The 21,334-nt window shown below is 44.7% G+C and overlaps 1 protein-coding gene across 2 annotated transcripts in view; it reads left to right on the top strand.

Annotated features, from left to right (window-relative positions):
• The window catches only part of tctn2 (tectonic family member 2), a 66,343-nt gene that overhangs the window by 34,679 nt on the left and 10,330 nt on the right, over positions 1-21,334 (top strand). Inside the window, exons 9-15 of one of the 2 annotated variants that reach the window (XM_038798413.1) lie at positions 1,852-2,004; positions 3,470-3,619; positions 3,778-3,861; positions 5,134-5,217; positions 6,348-6,465; positions 10,638-10,741; positions 20,647-20,704. In XM_038798413.1, coding sequence (XP_038654341.1) covers positions 1,852-2,004; positions 3,470-3,619; positions 3,778-3,861; positions 5,134-5,217; positions 6,348-6,465; positions 10,638-10,741; positions 20,647-20,704 — 751 coding nt within the window. Of the gene's footprint in view, positions 1-1,851; positions 2,005-3,469; positions 3,620-3,777; positions 3,862-5,133; positions 5,218-6,347; positions 6,466-10,637; positions 10,742-20,556; positions 20,705-21,334 lie in introns of both variants that reach the window. The other variant, XM_038798326.1, reaches the window with a different exon arrangement.

The raw sequence follows: 21,334 nt of genomic DNA, 5'->3' as shown, positions 1-21,334 counted from the left end.
AGGAATAACAGCAAACGGGATTATTATTTAAACGATAAAATATTAAAGCATGCTGCTGTGTAGAGAGACCTGGGTGTGCTAGTGCATGAGTCACAGAAAGTCGGTTTACAGGTGCAACAGGTGATTAAGAAGGCAAATGGAATTTTGTCCTTCATTGCTAGAGGGATGGAGTTCAAGACTAGGGAGGTTATGCTGCAATTGTATAATGTGTTAGTGAGGCCACAGCTGGAGTATTGTGTTCAGTTTTGGTCTCCTTACTTGAGAAAGGACGTACTGGCACTGGAGGGTGTGCAGAGGAGATTTACTAGGTTAATCCCAGAGCTGAAGGGGTTGGATTACGAGGAGAGGTTGAGTAGACTGGGACTGTACTCGTTGGAATTTAGAAGGATGAGTGGGGATCTTATAGAAACATTTAAAATTATGAAGGGAATAGATAGGATAGATGCGGGCAAGTTGTTTCCACTGGCGGGTGAAAGCAGAACTAGGGGACATAGTCCTAAATCTACTTCCCCTTATTTTGAGGCTGAGTTTAGGAGGAACTTCTTCACCCAAAGGGTTGTGAACCTATGGAATTCCTTGCCCAGTGAAGCAGTTGAGGCTCCTTCATTAACTGTTTTAAGGTAAAGATAGATAGCATTTTGAAGAATAAAGGGATTAAGGGTTATGGTGTTCGGGCCGGAAAGTGGAGCTAAGTCCACAAAAGATCAGCCATGATCTCATTGAATGGCGGAGCAGGCTCGAGGGGCCAGATGGCCTACTCCTGCTCCTAGTTCTTATATTCTTATACAGCCTCAGAAGTACATCCCTAGTCTTGTATTCTAGCCCTCTTGACATGAATGCTAACATTGCATTTGCCTTCCTAACTGCCGACTGAACCTGCACGTTAACCTTGAGAGAATCGTGAACAAACACTCCCAAATCCCTTTGTGCTTCTGATTTCCTAAGCATTTCCCCATTTAGAAAATAGTCTATGCCTAAATTCCTCCTCCTAAAGTGCATAACCTCACACTTTTCCACATTGTATTTCATTTGCCACTTCTTTGCCCACTCTCCTAGCCTGCCCAAATCCTTCTGCAGCCCCTTTGCTTCCTCAATACTACCTGTCCATCTACAGATCTTTGTTTCATCTGCAAACCTAGCAACAGCGCCTTCCGTTCCTTCTTCCAGAAGGACGTCCAGAACTAGGGGGTCACAGCCTAAGAATAAGGGGTCAGCCATTCAGGACTGAGATGAGGAAGAATCTCTTCTCAGAGAGTTGTGAACTTGTGGAATCCTCTACCACAGAAAGCTGTTGGGGCCGGTTTGTTGGATGTATTCAAGAGGGAGCTGGACGTGGTCCTTGCGGCTAAAGAGGTCAAGGGGTATGGGGAGAAGGAGGGAGTGGGACACTGAATTTGCATGATCAGCCATGATCATATTGAATGGTGGTGCTCGAAGGGCGGAATGGCCCACTCCTGCACCTATTTTCTGTGTTTCTATCCATAACCCTCTGGGGTTGCGAATTTCAAAGATTCACAACCCTTTGAGTGATAATAGGACATTAACTCAGTAAGAATTGAGACATGTTTTTAGGACACCAACGGCATGAATGAACTTTGCTGCATGACTTCCACTGCCTGATGTGATGGGTACACTGCTCACTTAAATGTATGTATCTTTATAAAACCGTTTAAACATGCTACCATCTTCAAATTTATGCAATGATTATTAATTAGCCTCCCAAGTAATTTTCTGCTCAAGTGTCCAATTGCAAAAGTGAAATAAAGTGAATGTTTGTTTTAAATGGCAGTCAAATGAAAGGTGTAGGAATGAGGCTGAAATAACAATTGGATTGCCTCTTCTTCCATGCAGTGTTGATACCGACTGTTGTAACCTACCAGAAATCCACAGACCTCAGCAATTTCTACCAGAAATCCACAGACCTCAGCAATTTCACTACTTTAGAGCCAAGTCCTACGAGTCAATCCTTGTTTCCTGAGCTGCAGGATCTCTCAACTTCTTTAGGTATGAAATCCCAGCATGAGTTTGTTGATATTTTTTGCTATGTTTTAAATTAATCTTAGTTTCAGCATTTTCTCGATGAGTAACCCATCAAATACGGGGATTAAACGATAATCAGGAACTTGATTCTCAGCTTCTGCTGCAATTTTATTTTGGGATTCCCTTGAGGATGATATTGGCAATTTTACCTTGATCATTTTGGGGAAATAATCTTTATTATTGTCACAATTTAGGTTTTAACACTGCAATGAAGTCACTGCAGTGAAAATCCCCTAGTCGCCACAGTCCGGCGCATGTTCGGGTACACTGAGGGAGAATTCAGAATGTCCAATTCACCTAACAAGCACGTCTTTCGGGACTTCTGGGAGGAAACCGGAGCACCTGGAGGAAACCCACGCAGACACTGGGAGAACACGCAAACTCCACACACAGTGACCCAAGCCGGGAATCGAACCTGGAACCCTGGCGCTGTGAAGCAACAGTGTAACCACTATGCTACCGTGCCGCCATAGGTCACACCAATGTGCAGGGGAGAGCTATCCTTCGCTCTTGCATACAAATACTGATGTGAATGGTAATCTGTGCTAGATGAACTGGACAGATCTCAATATCATTAGATGGACTTGGGGTTGAAGAATGTCTTCAGCCCATTTGATCTCTAACCCTCCAGTCTTCCCATTACATCGTCTAGTAGCTAACCAAGTCTGGATTCTCTACTCAACTACTTTTCTTGGTTCCAACCTTTTGGCCGGTTCTGTGTAAGGAAATACCTCTTAGTTTCTGCCCCAAACCTCAAACTTTTTTGTCACATCCTGACCCTGTCTCCTTCTGCATCTGGAGCTATTTTTTTGGCTTTGCCTTCTGCATTCCCAAATATATTGTAGTTCCATAAGACCTAATAAAATGTGTCTTTTCGAGGATCAAAATCTCCAGTTTATCAACTAACTCCTCTTGACACCTGGATTAGAGTTCTTGCTCTCCTTTGCAGTGTCATGAGGGTCTGAGAGTCTCCTTATTTTGGGACGGTCGGATAGTACACACAGCAACGTGACCTGGACAGTGCAGTTTTAGCAGGAAATCTGGATATTTGACCTTGCCGAATTTGCTTACTGTCACCGTGCAAGAGTTGGGAGATGGGGAGCAACGAGTCAGTTAATGCTTCCCTGTTCCGTTCACATGTGCCTCATTTTTCCTGCTTCCTGATATACGGTAATGTCCATTGTCTGAATAACCATGATTTGTCGCCGATTTGACCAGGTACAAATCTTGATCAGCTCTTTTCCGAGTATTCCACCGTGCCCTACCAAGTTTGGTGTCACCTGTAAGGTTGCTGTCAAACCGTCGGAGTTTATAGCCTAGTCATAGGCCACTGGTCCCATCTTGAATGCTGACTGCTAAAATGATTCAAAATGAATCCAGTGGCTTGAACTTAACCAATATTGTGATTTGTTTGTTTTCTTCAACACAGAACTGGTTAGTAAATCAGATCCCAAACTTCTCAACGAAATGTGTGAAAATATGATTCTGGGGGCAGAATATGTCTTCAGCTGGAAAGGAAACATGATTTCTAATGTCACTTTGCTTGTCACAGTGGGAAATGTTCCCTTAGATTCTCCAGGTACAATGTTCTTTTCATCGCAGTGATTCTGATTGTCAATTTCTGTTTGGTTATTTAGTAGTAGCCAGTTTTACACTTTTTACTGATGGAATTTAACTGCTGCGCAGTCTGTGTTTGTCACCCCACCTCCATCTTCATCCTACTCTCTTTCTTTCCAGCTACTTTGACCCAGCGATTCAGTGCGACTTTTATTAACTCAGTAACTGACCATCCTCCCACTGTGACTTGGTCTGGCAATCCAGGTGAGACTGCAGCTTATTACAGCTTCTTGCATCACCTTCCAGTAAATTTAATCAATGCAAGTTTGGAATTAAAAAATGTAAGCATAAAAAGAGTCATTCCATGCTAAAATTAATTGCAAGTTAGCTTCTTTTGGCAGGTGAAGTTTTCAGAATGACCTAGAGCTAGAAATTTACAAGCACTTGGTTATCTGCAAATTTCCCTCCGCAAAAACCCAGTGATTAACCTATTTAGGTTAATTCCTCTTGGGGTTATAAGAACAGGAGCAGGCCAATCAGCCTCTTGGCTCTTCCTGTACCTAGTTTGTTATGACACTTGTATATTTGAAATTAGACCAACTTGTGTTTTCATTGCAAACTTTCAACATTACACTTCTGCTCAAAACAGGGAGAGCAATCAAATTCAGCCAAGTGGCCTATTGTTGATGGTCAGGGAGCCTTTAGAGACAGTAATCCTGGACAAAATTAATTGAATTACTTGGATTAAAGGAAGTGGCTATGTGATAAACCTGGACTAGGGTTTACAGAACATATTTTCAAAGTTTGCAGACCACTAGAAAATGGAGTAAACTATTTGGAGGGCAGAGTGGCGAGAGGGCAGACACAAGAGTGGAGAAGAAGGCAGTGTGAAGTTATACATTTTAGCAGGCAGAATGAGAATTTGAACTAAATAGTGGAATTTTGAAGGAATGCAGGAGCAAAGTGACCTGGGGGGGTAACTGAAGGTGGCAAGAAAAGTTAACAACAGTTTTAAAAAATACATACGATAATTTGCTTTATTAATAGAACATAGCAGCACTAAAGCAAGGAAGTAATGCTAAACTTATAATCGCTGGTTCAACCTGAGCTGAAGTATTGTGATAAGACTAGAACTAGCAGCACAGAACTGGGCATCCAGCGGTGGTGTGGGCCATTAGCAATAGGAAAATTGTATTCAACCACAGTCTGTAAACTTGTGACTTGGCATAACCCTCACTCTACCATCAAGCCAGGGGAGCTACTCTGATTCAATGAAGAATGAGGGCGAGGGGAGGTGATTGGCAAAAGAAAGGTGATGTGAGAACTTGAAGCAGATTCAATATAACTTTCAAATGGGAATTGGATGAATGCATATAGGGAATAGGTATACAGAGACTATGGGGAAAGAGCAGGAGGAATGGGACTAATCGAATAGTTCTTTCAAAGAGATGTAACCAGCATGATGGCAGAATGGCCTCTTTCTTTACTCTTTTATTCTGCAAAATACACTGATGTAAAGGTATCTATTGATTTCAGGTTACCAGATTGGCAAGCCCGTTTTAGGCGCTTTTGAAAATGGCAAGACTTTACAAAAGGCTCCTGTAAGCATATGGCAACCAGGTAATATATTTCCTGTGGATATTAGAATTTAGTCTTTAGGGATGCTGGGGTAAGAAAGCTAATGGTTCACAGACTGCTCTGCAAATTCTGATACTGTTGTTGTCTTCCAGCGGTGCAGAGACAGTCCTCCTGTCATGGAAAAATGAGTAAAAATAGATGTAAGGTGATAATATGGAGAATGAGGAAACTAAAATTGTTTTAAAATAGTTGTGAGCGTTAACTCCTGTACTGAGTTCATCAGGGGCAGCATGGTAGCATTGTGGATAGCACAATCGCTTCACAGCTCCAGGGTCCCAGGTTCGATTCCGGCTTGGGTCACTGTCTGTGCGGAGTCTGCACATCCTCCCCGTGTGTGCGTGGATTTCCTCCGGGTGCTCCGGTTTCCTCCCACAGTCCAAAAGATGTGCAGGTTAGGTGGATTGGCCATGATAAATTGCCCTTAGTGTCCAAAATTGCCCTTAGTGTTGGGTGGGGTTACTGGGTTATGGGGATAGGGTGGATTTGTTGACCTTGGGTAGGGTGCTCTTTCCAAGAGCCGGTGCAGACTCGATGGGCTGAATGGCCTCCTTCTGCACTGTAAATTCTATGTAAAAAAACACATCAGCTGAAGTGCAAAGGTTACAATTTTTTTATTTCTTAGAAAGATAGAAAATAGGAGCAAGAGTGGGTCATTTGCCCATCGAACCTGCTGCTCCATTCATTGTGATTAAAATCCTATTCCTAATTAAATTTCACAAAATGCTATTATAAATTTATTATCATTACATATTAAAATGTGGCGCTGTATTTTTGAGTATTGAAACACCGACACTGAAGCTGCCTATTCTGCTATGCTGTTCTCACATGTCACCCGTGCCCTATTGCATTGTGCTCCTCAAACATCACTGATTTTATCTCTCTTTGTGTACCGTGGGAGTTCTGACCACGTGTGTCTATAGCAGAGGCTCATTTAGAGCATCTCCTGACAATGCTAGTGTTGAGGTGAGCAAGGACTGGCCTCCATGTCGCTCCAGATACTATAGCATCAGCCTCCTAGAAATCAAGGCCAGAGTCCAATGGGGTTTTAACTGTTAGCAAAACATCAACTTTCTACTTGTCTCTCCTCATTTTCATCCCTTTTTGTTTTGCAGTTGGAAATGGGCTGTGTTCATCAGCACAAACAACATCAGTGTTGTTTGGAAAGGATGCCATTTCTGGCTGCATGTTGAGGCTCAGCGTTGATAACTTTGCAAACTGTTCTGATCTCAGGTGTGTAGCTGACCCATGTACAAGTTCCTAAAATGTTGAAATCTAGAATATTAATGGAATGTGCAGGCTGTGTCACTGTTGACATTCACAACCTAATAGGTTAGCACTGCTGACTCACAGCGCCAGAGGCCCGGGTTCGGTTCCGACCTTGGGTGACTGAGTGTGCGGAGTTTGCCTGTTCTCCTGTGTCTAAATGTGTTTCCTCCGGGTGCTCCGGTTCCCTCCCACAATCTAAAGGTGTGCTGGTTAGGTGGATTGGCCATGCTAAATTATCCCTGCGGGTAGGGTTCCACGAATAGGGCCTAGGTAGGGGGTTTTTTTTTTAAGTATCTGTGCCGACCCGATGGGCTGAATGGCCTCCTGCACTGGGATTCTATGACTTGCTGGAGCTGCAGACAGGAGCCTTTGGCTCATTGATTGCTCGCAGGCGGTCCTGTTGTGATGGAGGTCAGTTGCTCCACTCTGCCTCTGTGTGGCTGGGGGACCTAATGGAGTTTTTGTACCTGTGAAATTTGCTTTGAGGGGGGTGAGTGAGGGGCTCCTCGAGAGATGGGGTTTGTTTGTACTACGTTTCAAGCAGCTGATTACAGTCAGTGGGGTGTTTGGTTGAGGTTACGGGTAGGTGTTGGGGGTTTATTTTGTGTTATTTTTTCTTTCCTATTTTGGGTGCTCAAAATATCAAAATCCTGAATAAAATTCTTTTTAAAAAACATTTGCAATCTTGGTGACTGTAATTATTGGCAGCCAAGGGCCAAAGACTTTGGGTATTTTTCTATGAATTATTGGTTTGTACAATTGTGTTGTGACTCCGGGTTAAATGGGGCTGGAATTGATCACGCGCTAGCCCAGGACGCCGTAACAATACTCACTAAATTAAATAATATAATAAAGAAAATTTGTTCTAAATGCTTTTCTGACCATAGGATGTCCAAAGTGCTTCAATTAAATATTTAAGAAGGGTAGGCACTGTCGGGAAATAAAATGAAAAGGAACTCTATGAAATGCAATGGTATAAACCAACGACATTAGCTCAGAAATGTAAGGATTGCAAAACTCAGATCCAATATGGCAATTTTTGAAACCAAATTACTGCGGATGCTGGAACCTGAAACAGTTAGACAATGCTGAGCAATCTCAACCGGTCTTACAGCATCTGTGGAGAGAGAACACAGGCTACCCACCATTCCAGACTCGAAATGTTAGCTCCGTTCTCTCCATGGCTATTTTTAATTTCCTTCTTCCACCTACAAACTGGGACTTCTAGTTAAGTAACTAGATAAGTTGGGATTGTTCTCCTGAGTGCAGAGAAGGTTAAGGGATCATTTAGCAGATGTGTCCAAAATCATAACCCGTTTTAATAGAGTAAATTAGGAGAAACTGTTTCCAGTGACAAAACGGTAAATAACCTGAGGATACAGGTTTATAGTTGATGACGAGAAGCAGAAGAGAAATTTTTATTTTTACACAGTGAGGTTACAATCCGAAATGAACTACCTGACGCGGTGGTTGAAGCAGATTCTGTTGTAAACTTTCAATGGGGAAACTTGCAGGGATAAGGGAACAAGCTGGGGATTGGGACTAATTGGATAGATCTTTCAAAGAACCAGGTGTATGTTGTGTTGCCCTATGTATTTTCTTTTATTCCCTTTTCTTCCCATGTACTTAATGATCTGTTGAGCTGCTCGCAGAAAAATACTTTTCACTGTACCTTGGTATACGTGACAACAAACAAATCCAATCCAAGCATGGGCAAGATGGACTAAATGGCCTTTTTGCTGTGCTGCATGATTCCAGGAAATTATAATTGGATTAATCTTTGTCTTCGGACAATACTGCTTGTTGTCTTTCACCACTGAAAGAGGAGCTCTGAGGGTATGTGTAACTGTACCGTTAGCGATATTACACGCAGTGCCTGTGTGGTAGCGTGGCTCCTTTCAGGCTACCTTTGCGGCACACGTGAAATCATCCAGGAGCGCTCAAATCCTGACCAGTGGAGAAAAAGCACGGAGCCCTGGGAGCTGGTCCCAGGCAGAGTGGACCATGGAGCCAGAGACTGAAGGCCTGTTTAGTGACTCTGTGTCTGCGTATAGTGTACCTTTACTTGTTGCCAATAAATCCTTGTTAAGTTATACTGAAAGTCTCCTGAGTATTGCCTTAAGCCACCACTTTGGCGATAAGTATAAATTGGATTGATTGCAAGTCCTCAGTAGTTCATAATTCGAGGGGGAGGGGAGAAGCCTACAAACAACAGAGAAATCGAAAAGCATTGACAGCATCATTAAACTGTGATGAAAAATGCCCATGATGTGGAAGCTTGACCATTTGACCAGGGGGCCGAAGATTGGAGCCGTATATTAAGCGGCTCCATTACTTTTTTGCAGAACAAATAGAAGGTTTATTAAAGTTTGTGGGCCCCAGACCGACAACCTCTGAAGGAATTTGTCATTCCCAACAGCCATTAGATCAGTTAGTGACACTGGTCAGGAGCATTTTAACCCCAGACCTTCAATCCTACTACAGTAATACAAGTTTACTTCGGCTGTCAGGGATCCAGGAGTGATGATCCTCACCTTCATTGTCAGACTCTGCCAAATGGCCGAGCATTGTGAGTTCGGCACAGTGCACAGAGACATGCTGCGTGACTGTTTAATACGCGGTATTAACAACATAATGTGAAAAAAAGCTTCTGGCTGTAATGAAGATTACCCTAGACAAAGCGATTTTAAATAACTGAGGCAATCAGATGCGCCGAGAAGGGTCTTGGGTTTATTGTCACGTGTACTGAGGTACAGTGAAAAGTATTGTTCTGCCTACAGTTCAGACAGATCGTCCCATATATGAAAAACATAGGACATACGATAAATAGAACATAGAACATAGAACATAGAACAGTACAGCACAGAACAGGCCCTTCGGCCCTCAATGTTGCGCCGAGCAATGATCACCCTACTTAAACCCACGTAACCCGTATACCCGTAACCCAACAATCCCCCCATTAACCTTACACTACGGGCAATTTAGCATGGCCAATCCACCTAACCCGCACATCTTTGGACTGTGGGAGGAAACCGGAGCACCCGGAGGAAACCCACGCACACACGGGGAGGACGTGCAGACTCCACACAGACAGTGACCCAGCCGGGAATCGAACCTGGGACCCTGGAGCTGTGAAGCATTGATGCTAACCACCATGCTACCGTAAGGCCCAATACACCATGTAAATACATAGACATCGGATGAAGCATACAGAGTGTAGTACTACACAGTAGAGAAGATGTGTGGAGAAGAGATATTAATGGGCTAAGTAAGTTAACAAAAGAAGTATAATGTGGGAAAATTATTTTCCACTTTTATGAAAAGTTCATTTTGGAAGGGAGAACAAAACAACAGAATAATATTTAAATGGAGAAAAACTGGAGAAAGCTACAACACAAAGGGACTGGGGGGGGACTTGTGTGTAAAACACAAGTTAGTACACGGGCAACAGGTAATCAGGAAGGGCAATGAAATGTTGGTGTTTATTTCAAGGGGGTTGGAGTATGAAAGTCGGGAAATCTTGCTGCAGCTGTACAAGGTGCTGGTGAGACCACATCTGGAGCACTGGCAGCAGTTTTGATCCCTTTATTGAAGGAAAGATATTATCTCATTGGAGGCGGTTCGGAGAAGGTTCACTAGGATGATCCCCGGTATGGAGGGATTGTCTTGTGAGCAAAGGTTAAACAGGTTGGGACTCTACTCGTGGGAATTTAGAAGAATGAGAGGTGATGGCGTTGAAACATGTCGGATTGTTAAGGGGTTTGACAGGGTGAATGCTGAGAGGATATTTCCTGTCATGGGAGAGTCTGGGACCAGAGGGCAGAGTCTCAGAATAAAGGGGTGTTAATTTCAGACTGAGATGAGGAGGAATTTCTTCTGAGAGTTGGGAGCTTTTGGAATTCCTTGCCACAGAGCTGTGGGGCAGAGTCCGTGTGTATATTTAAGGCTGAGATGGTTAGATTAGTAAAGGAATCACCGGTATGGGAATGGGTAAGAAAGTGGACTTTGGAATATTTGAGCAGCCATGATCTTTTTGAATGGTGGAGCTTGCTCGAGGGGTCAAACGACAAACCAGTACGATTTTTTTGTATGTGATTACAAAAAATAAATAATAATACTCTTCTGCTTTATGACAGGACTATTGTTTATAAAGGCCTTCTGAATCTTGTGCCAGGAAATATATCAAGGAGAGGCAATCCAAACCTGACGGATCTGACAGAATGGGTGCCATTATACAAAGGTATTTTCTTTTTAAAATTAATTTACGGGATGTGGGCATTGCTGGTTAGGCCAGCATTTGTTGCCCATCCCTAGTTGCCCTTCAGAAGGTGGTGGTGAGTTGCCTCCTTAAACCGCTGCAGTCCTCGAGTTGTAGATACACCCACTGTGTTGTTAGGGAGGGAGTTCCAGGATTTTGCCCCAGCGACAGTGAAGGGACGGCGATATATTTCCAAGTCAGGGTGGTGAGTGACTTGGAGGGCAACCTCCAGGCGGTGCGGTTCCCAGGTATCTGCTGCTCTTGTCCTCCTAGATGGTAGTGCTCGTGGGTTTGGAAGGTGCTGTCTAACGAACCTTGGTGAGTTACTGCAGTGATTCTTGTAGATGGTACACACGGCTGCCACTGTGCGTCGGTGTTGGAGGGTTTAAATGTTTATGAAAGGAGGAGCAATCAAGCTTTGTCATGGATGGTGTTGAGGTTCTTGAGTGTTGTTGGAACTGCACTCATCCAAGCATGTGGAGAGTATTCCATTACGCCCCTGACTTGTGCCTTGTAGATGGTGGACAGGCTTTGGGGATGTCAGGTGGTGAGTTACTCGTGATAGGATTCCTAGCCTTTGACCTGCCCTGGTAGTCACCGTATTACTGTGGCTAGTCCAGTTCAGTTTCTGATCAATGGTAACCCCGAGGATGTTGATTGTGGGGTTTCAGAGATGGTAATGCCATTGAATGTCAAGAGGTTATGGTTAGATCCTCTCTTGTAGGAGATGGTCATCGCCTGGCACTTGTATGGCGCGAATGTAACTTGACACTTGTCAACCCCAAGCCTGGATATTGTTCAAGTCTTGTTGAATTTGGACATTATCTGAGGAGCCACGAATGGCGCTGAACATTGTGCAGTCATTCGCAAACATTCCCATTCTGACCTTATGATGGAAGGGAGGTCATTGATGAAGCAGCTGAAGATGGTTGGGCCTAGGACACTACCCTGAAGAACTTCTGCAGTGATGTCCTGGAGCTGAGATGATGGACCTCCAACCACCACAACCATATGAAAGTTACAGCATTGAAGGAGGCCATTCGGCTCATCTTGTCCGTGCCAGCCTGAGTGCACCCAGATGCTCTTTCTAATCCCACCTCCCTGCACCCGGTCATAGCCCTGTAGCTTAGAGCACTAAGGTGCAGATCCAGGTATTTAAAAAAAAGAGTTTAGGGTTTCTGCCTCCACCAACTCAGGCAGCAAATTCCAGCCTCCCATTACACTCTACATAAAAAGATTTGCCCTCAAGACCCTGCTACACCTTCTGCCACTTATCTTGAATCTATGTCAACTGGTTCTAGAATTCTCCACCAAGGGAAACAATTTTCTCCTGTCCACTATCTCTTCTCATAATTTTGTTCACCTCAATTAAGTTTCCCCCTCAGCCTTCCTTGGTCCAAGGAAAATAACCCCAACCACTCCAATCTCTTCTCGTAGCTACACTTTTCCAGCCTTGGCAACATTTTTATAAACCTCCTCTGCACTCTGTCCAGAGCAATAACGTCCTTCCTGTAATGTGGCGACCAGAATTGCACACAATACTCCAATTGTGGCCTCACCAGTGTTTTATACAATTCCTTACTTTTATATTCTATATCTCTGCAATGAAGGAGAGCATCCCATACACTTTCTTAACAACCTTGTTGACTTGAACTGCTGCCTTTAGGGACCTGTGTACCTGTATGCCAAAGTCTCACTTCAACTACCCCCCTTAGTATATTCCCATTTATTGTGTACTCCCTATAACTGTTTGACCTCCCTAAATGCATGACCTCACACTTCTCGGTGTTAAATTCCATCTGCCACTGTATCGCTCACCCCACCAATCCATCTATATCATTCTGGAGATTATAGCTATCCACTACATTGTCTACAACTCTGTCAATCTTTGTGCCGCCTGCAAAATTCCCAATCGTGATCCCCACGTTCACATAGAACATACAGTGCAGAAGGAGGCCATTTGGCCCATCAAGTCTGCACCGACCCACCTAAACCCTCATTTCCACCCTATCCCCGTAACCCAATAACCACTCCTAACATTTTTTGGTCACTAAGGGCAATTGATCATGGCCAATCCACCTAATCTGCACGTCTTTGGACACTGGGAGGAAACCGGAGCACCCGGAAGAAACCCACGCAGACACGGGGAGAACGTGCAGACTCCACACAGATAGTGACCCATCAGGGAATCAAATCTGGGACCCTGGCTCTGTGAAGCCACAGTGCTAATCACTTGTGCTACCGTGCTAAATCGTTAATATATAACACAGACAGTAAGGGTCCCAACACCGAGCCCTGTGGAACACCACTTGAAACAACTTTCTGATTGAAAGGGCAGCCATCAACCTTCTGTTTCCTGTTACTAAGCCAATTTTTTAATCCAGTTTGCCACATTGCCTTCTATCCCATGAGCTTTCACTTTCTTGACCAATCTGCCATGTGGGACTTTGTTAAACGCCGTGCAAAATCCATGTATACTACATCCACTGCACTACCTTCATCAACCCTTCTTGTCATTTCCTCAAATAATTCAATCAAATTTGTGAGACAAGTCCTTCCTTTAACAAATCCAGGCTGACTAACCCTGACTAGGCCATGCCTCTCTATGTGACAGTTAATTCTATCTCTCAGGATTGATTCAACAAATTTGCCCACCACTGACATCAGACTAACTGACCTATAATTGTTTGGCATTTCCTTTGATCCCTTTTTAAACAATGGAACCATGTTTTTATTTCTCCAGTCCTCCAGGATCTCCCCTGTGTCTAGTGAGGATTGTAAAATCATCCTCCGAGCATCTTTTATCACCTCCCTGACCTCCTTAAGTAGCCTCGAAAACAATCCATCTAGCCCTGGCAACTTATCAACTTTCAAAGATTTCAATCCTTTGAGTACTTCCTCTCTCTTTATGATTACCTCAATGGTGTTCCTCCTGGACTACTATATCTGCATTTCCTTTGTAAACAAGGAGACAAAATATTCATATAAAACCCTTCCTGCAGCCTCTGCATCTACACACGTTCCCCTCTTCATCTCTGATAGGTCCCACTTTTTCCTTAACTAATCTTTTGCCATTCATATATTGGTAAAACATCTTTGGGTTTTCTTTAACCTTACTTGCTAATCATTGTTCATGCTCCCTCTTTAATTTCCTTTTTGACTTCGTCCCTGCACTTTCTATACTCGTTTAGGCTATCTGCAATGCTTAGTTCTTTGTTCTTATTTTGATCAATCTACCCCTGTATTCCTCTGGACAACCAGGGGGTCTCGATTTGGCAATACCACTCTTATTTTTGGAGGGGACATGTCTACTTTGTACATTTAGGATCTCTCCTTTTAGTGCTTCCCACTGGTTTCCCACAGATTTATCCCCTAGCAATGCTGCCCAGTTCACCTCAGCCAAGTCCCTTCTCATTTCTACAAAATTTGCCTTCCCCAGTTCAAACTTTTTACTCCTTTGTCTTTGTCCTTTGTGCCGGGTATGTCTCCAACCAGTGGAGACTTTCCCCCCTGTATCATCCACTCGGCACTTCTGGCTGAAAATTGTTGTGAATGCCTCAGCCTTGTCTTTTGCACAAATGTGCTGGGCTCCTCCATCATTGAGGATGGGGATATATGTGGAGCCTCCTCCTCCAGTGAGTTTAATTTTCCACCACCATTCACGGCTGCAGAGCTTGGATCTGATGCATTTGTGTGCAATCGCTTAGCTCTGTCTATTATTACTAATATTATTATTATTACTTGTTGCTTATGCTGTTTGGCACATAAGTAGTCCTGTGTTGTAGCTTCACCAGGTTGACACCTCATTTTTCGGTATGCCTGGTGTTGCTCCTGGCATTGAAGCAGGGTTGATTCCCTGGCTTGGTGGTAATGGTAGAGTGGGGTATATAGAACATAGAACTGGACAACACGGTACAGGCCCTTCGGCCCACGATGTTGTGCCGAACTAGTCTGAAACTAAGATAAAATCGACCTACTCCCAATCATTCTAGTGCACTCCATATGCCTATCCAATAACTGCTTGAAAGTTCCTAAAGTGTCCGACTCCACTACCATAGCTGGGAGTGCGTTCCACGCCCCAACCACTCCGAGTAAAGAACCTACCTCTGACATCCCTCCTATATCTTCCACCATGAACCTTATAGTTATGCCCCCTTGTAAAACCTACACCCACCCGAGGAAAAAGTCGCTGAATGTCCACTCTAACTATCCCTCTCATCATCTTATACACCTCAATTAAGTCACCTTTCATCCTCCTTCGCTCCAATGAGAAAAGCCCGAGCTCCCTCAACCTTTCCTCCTAAGACATACCCTCCAATCCAGGCAGCATCGTGGTAAATCTCCTTTGCACCTTTTCCAATGCTTCCACATCCTTCCTGTAATGAGGTGACCAGAACTGCACACAATACTCCAAATGTGGTCTAACCAAGGTCTTGTACAGTTGCAGCATAATGTCGCGGCTCTTAAACTCATTCCCCTGTTAATACATGCAAACACACTATAGGCTTTCTTCACGGCTCTATCCACTTGGGTGGCAACTTTCAGAGATCTATGGACATGAACTCCGAGATCTGCTCCTCAACATTCCTCAGAACCCTGCCGTTAACCCTGTAATCTGCATTCAAATTTGTCCTACCAAAATGAATCACCTCACACTTGTCAGGGTTAAACTCCATCTGCCACTTTTCAGCCCAGCTCTGCATCCTATCAATGTCTCTTTGCAGCCTACAACAATCCTCCACCTCATCCACTACTCCACTAATCTTGGAATCATCAGCAAATTTACTAACCCAACCTTGAACTCCATCATCCAAGTCATTGATAAAAATCACAAACAGCAGAGGACCCAGCACTGATCCCTGTGGTACACCGCTGGTGACTGGGCTCCAGGATGAAAATTTACCATCTACCACCACCAGTTACTGATCCAATCGGCCAAATTTCCCTCTATGCCATGCCTCCTTACTTTTTGCATGAGCCGACCTTATCAAACACCTTACTAAAATCCATGTATATGACATCAACTGCTCTACCTTCATCTATGTACCTCCTCAAAGTTACCTCCTCAAAGAGTACAATCAAACTTGTGAGGCAAGACTTACCCCTCACAAATCTGACTATCCTGGATTAAGCTGTATCTTTCCAAATGATCATAAATCCTATCCAATTCCAATAATTTACTATGACCGAAATGAGACTAACCGGCCTATAATTCCCAGGGTTATACCTATTCCCTTTCTTGAACAAGGGGACAACATTCGCCTCTCTAGTCTTCTGGCACTATTTCTGTACACAGTGAGGGCATAAAGATCAAAGCCAAAGGCTCTGCAATCTCATTCCTCGCCTCTCAAAGAATCCTAGGATATATCACAACAGGCCCAGGGGACTTATCTATCCTCAGGCTTCTCAAAATTTCTAACACATCTTCCTTCCGAATATCTACCTCCTCCAGCCTACCAGCCTACATCGCACTATCCTCCTCAACAACATGGCCCCTCTTCTTTGTGAACACTCAAGAAAAGTATTCATTTAGGGCCTCTCCTATATCTTCAGACTCCATGCACAAGTTCCCACTACTGTCCTTGACCGGCCCTAACCTCACCCTGGTCATTCTTTTATTCCTCACCTAAGTGTAAAAAGCCTTGGGGTTTTCCTTGATCCTACCCACCAAGGACTTCTCATGCCCCCTCCTAGCTCTCCTCAGCCCTTTTCTTAGCTCCTTCCTCGCTATCTTGTATCCCTCAAGCACCCTAACTGAACCTTGATTTCTCATCCTTGCATAAGCCCCCTTCTTCCTCTTGACAAGACATTCAACCTCCTTTGTAAACCATGGTTCCCTCACTCGACCATTTCCTTCTGGCCTGACAGGGGCATACATATCAAGGACACGCAGTATTTGCTCCTTGAACAAGCCCCACAACTCAATTGTGCCTATCCCTGACAGTTCCTGTTTCCATCCTATGCTCCCCAATTCTTGGCTAATCGCATCGTAATTACGCCCCCCCCCCCTCCCAGTTCTAAACCTTGCCGTGTCGTATGTTCCTATCCCTCTCCATTGCTATAGTGAAAGTCACTGAATTGTGGTCACTATCTCCAAAGTGCTGTCCCACAACCAAATCTAACACCTGGCCCGGTTCATTACACATTACCAAATCCAATCTTGTTGGTCTATCGACATATTGTGTGAGGAAACCCTCCTGCACACACTGGATAAAAACAGCCCCATCCAAACTATTCGAATTATAGTGGTTCCAATCAATATTTGGAAAGTGAAAGTTACCCATGACAACTACCCTGTGACTACCGCACCTATCCAAAATCTGCATTGCAATCTTTTCCTCCACATCTCTGTTACTGTTGGGGGCCTATAGAAAACTCCTAACAAAGTGACCGCTCCTTTCCTATTTCTAACTGCAGCCCACACTACAGATGCTCCTCAAACTGTCTTTCTGTAGCCATTATACTATCCTTGATTAACAATGCAACTCCTCCATCTCTTTTACCACCTTTCCTAACCTTACTGAAACATCTAAACCCCGGAACCTCCAACAACTATTCCTGCCCGTGTTCTATCCACGTCTCCGTAATGGCCACAACATCGTCGTCCCAGGTACCAATCCATGCTTTAAGCTCACCAACCTTATTCCTGATGCTCCTCGCATTGAAGTAGACACACTTCAAATCACCTTCATGCCTGCAGGTCCACTCTTGTGACCTTGGTACCTTCCTCAGTACTGCACTACCCTCAACTTCGTGAACGCCAGCAACGCTATCTCATGGACTACAAATCAGTTTCCCATCCCCCTGCCAAATTAGTTTAAACCCCCCCGAAGAGCTGTAGCAAATTTCCCTCCCAGGATATTGGTGACTCTCTGGTTCAGATGTAACCTGTCCTGTTTGTACAGGTCCCACCTTCCCCAGAATGTGCTCCAATTATCCACGTAACTGAAAACCTCCCTCCTACACCATCCCTGCAGCCACGTGTTTATCTGCACTCTGTCCCTGTTCCTCACCTTGCTAGCACGTGGCACTGGCAGCAAACCAGAGATGACAACATGGTTTGTCCTGGCTCTCAGCTGCCACCCTAGCTCCCTGAATTCATGTTTTACATCCCCGTCCCTTCCCCCCCCCCCCCCCCCCCCCCCCCCCCCCCCCCCCCCCCCCCCCCCTAAGGATCCTGAAAACACGATCAGAGATGTCACGGACCTTGGCACCCAGGAGGCAACACACCAACCGTGAGCCTCTATCGTTGCCACAGCACCGCCTATCTGTACCTCTAACTATAGAGTCTCCAATAACTAATGCTCTCCTACTCTCCCCCCCCCCTTCCCTTCTGAGCCACAGGGACAGACTCAGTGCCACAGACCTGGTCACCGTGGCTTACCTCTGGTAGATCTCTCCCCCCCCCCCCCCCCCCCCAATAGTATCCAAAACGGTATACCTGTTATTGAGGGGAACAACCGCAGGGGATCCCTGCACTGACTGCTTCTTCCCCCTCCTTTGAAACGTCACCCAGCTACCTTCATTCTTTGGAGTAACTAAATCCCTGTAGCTTCTATCTATAACCGACTCTACCTCCCGAATGATCCCCAGTTCATCCAGCTTCAGCTCCAGATCCCTAACACGGTCTTTGAGGAGCTGGAGATGGGTGCACTTCCCGCAGGTGAACTCAGCAGGACCACTGACGGTGTCCCTCACCTCGAACATCCTGCAGGGGGAACATTGGACTGCCCTCTCTGCCATCTCTTCCATTTATCCACTTGACAATTACAGAGAGAAAAAAAAGAGCGTACCTGATTTTCAGACTCCCCGCAGGTTAGAGGTGGTGGAAGGGTGGAGAGAGGAAAAGGAAAGAAAAGCTTACCTCACCAACTCACCACACAGTCTTTTTGGTTAGAGGAGGAGGAGGATGGGTGGGAGACACTACACAGGTAGTGTCTCGGGTTTAGCCACTGCCTGAAATATATTAGTTCTAGAAACTCACCCGACAGCAGCTTTCCACAATTCACTCCCCGCAACAGCCAATCAGCCGCTCTGCCGCCCTCTGCAGGATGATATGCTGGGCCATGAGGTTGCAGATTGTGGTTGAATACAATTCTGCTGCTGCTGATGGCTCACAGCGCCTCATGGATGCCCAGCATTGAGTTTCTAGATCTGTTCGAAGTCTACCACATTTAGCACGGTGGTAGTGCCACACAACACGATGGAGGATATCCTCAATGTGAAGATGATACTTTGTCTCCACAAAGACAGTGCGGTGACACTACTGTCATGGACAGATACATCTGCAGCAGGCAGATTGGTGAGGATGAGGTCAAGTATGTTTTTCCCTCTTGTTGGTTCCCTCACCACCTGCTGCAGTCCCAGTCTAGCAGCTATTGTCCTTTAGGATCCGGCCAGCTCAATCTGTGGTGGTTCTACCGAGCCACTCTGGGTGAGGGACATTGACGTCCCCACCCTGAGCATATTCTGTGCCCTTGCTTCAGTGCTTCCTCCAAGTGATGTTCAACATGGAGGAGAACTGATTCATCAGCTGATGGTGGGCGGTACGTGGTAATCAGCAGGAGGTTTCCTTGCTCATGTTTAACCTGAATCCAGGAGACTTCATAGGGTCCAGAGTTGATGTTGAGGACTCTCAAGGCAACTCCCTCCCGACTGTATCCCACTGTGCCGCCCCCTCTGCTGGGTCTGTCCTGCCGGTGAGACAGAACATACCCAGGAATGGTGGTAGTGGGATCTGGGACACAGTCTGTAAGGTATGATTACGTCAAGCTGTTGCTCTCCCAACATTGGCACAAGTGGTTAGTAAGGAGGACTTTGCAGGGTGGGCAGGGCTGGGTTTGCCGTTGTCGTTTCCGGTGCCTGGTTCGATGCTGGGTGCTCCGTCCGGTTTCATTCCTTTTTTGTGTTTTCGTAACAGTTGAATGCCATTTCAGAGGGCATTTAATAGTCAACCAGATCGTTGTTGGTCTGGAGATGTTGGCCAGACCAGGTAAGGTTGATTTCCTTCCCTAAAGACCCTGGTGCGTCTGACTTCGGTGAATTTGATGATGTCACCCTCCCCAACACTGTGAGGTGTACCCGAGGCTCCCTGATTGGGGCCTTTGTTCTGCTTCTTTCCAGTCATCCAGAAAGGTTAACTATCAGATGTAGCAGTCAAATTTCTAACCTCACTGCACCACACCAGGCTTTTATCTGATGGTGTGTTTGTTGAACCAGAAACAGTGTTTGCTATTTCAGTAAACTAATGGAAGTCATTATGGAGCCCAGAAACCTATCATCAAAAGTGGAAGATATTTACTCCCGGGTAACACTCAACTTTCAGTCAGAAGGTAATGAAATCAAGTCTCACGGGTATATCATCTGAGTTGCCATTTCAGTGCCGTATTAAGGGATTGCTCTCTCAGGGACTTGATGTTCAAGGGTGGGTTAAATTAAAGCCCCAGTTACCTGTTCATGTAGAAACAAATTATTCTATTTATCCTCTGTGCCTTGGCCAACATATTTCCCTCGACCCGACTCCGCCAAAAACAGATAACCTAATTGTATATCTCTCTTGCTGTTTGTGGGAGCTTCCTGTGTGTAAATTAGCTGTCTTTGCAGAACTACAATGACTGCACTTCAAAACCAATTCATTGATTATTTAGCATTTAGAAATTCCCAAAGGACATGATCACATGCTGTACGAATTCTGGTTCTTCTGATGTCCATTTATATTCTAGGGCTGGAAGATGCCTTAGTTTTAACAAATTGGGCAAGAATTCCTGCACTAATACTTTAAAAATATTTCAATTCAGTTTCACCTAATATGTCAGCCAGCGTTAAAGAGGTTTTGAATGGATTATGCACTGGGATTCCTGCCAACTTGAAACTTTGGTTCTTCACAGCAGTTATTGGTGCAATTGAAGGTGTACCACAACGAGAGATACTTGCATCTGAAGTTAAGTAAGTAGTTGGGCATTGTTATTGCATTGGTTAGTTGACGTCTATCAAAATAAACCTTAAGATTTAAATGTTGCCGAAGAATTAACATTTAATATATGCTAATTAATTTACACACAAATCAGTGCTAAATAACATCCAATTATTATTTTTTATCTTTTAAAATAAATTTAGAATACCCAATTCTCCCCCCCCCCCCCAATTAAGGGGCAATTTAGCGTGGCCAATCCACCTACCCTGCAAATCTTTGGGTTGTGGGGCTGAGATCCATGCAGTAACGGGGAGAATGTGCAAACTCCACATGTACTGTGATCCTGTGCAAGGATCGAACCCGGGTCCTCTGCTGTGAGGCAGCAGTGCTAACTACTGTGCCACCATGCTGCCCCAGGTTTTTCCAAATATAAAACATATTATTTCATTTTTGGGTGGGGGAGAGGAGACGCAGCTTGCACACCTGTAGTTCCTATTCTTCACCAGCTTTAGATTCATGTCATTCCTTATAATATTGCATGAGGGTAAGAAAGATTACCGTAGGCAATGGATTTTCAATTGTTTATTTCTGCCCTAACTTGATCTTTCTGCCTCTGATATTTCACATTTGAGACTTGTGTCTTGCTGAAAAAAAGAGACATG

Source organism: Scyliorhinus canicula, chromosome 1, assembly GCF_902713615.1.
Source record: "Scyliorhinus canicula chromosome 1, sScyCan1.1, whole genome shotgun sequence".
NCBI lineage: Eukaryota > Metazoa > Chordata > Chondrichthyes > Carcharhiniformes > Scyliorhinidae > Scyliorhinus > Scyliorhinus canicula.
This window is presented reverse-complemented; position numbering and strand designations above follow the sequence as displayed.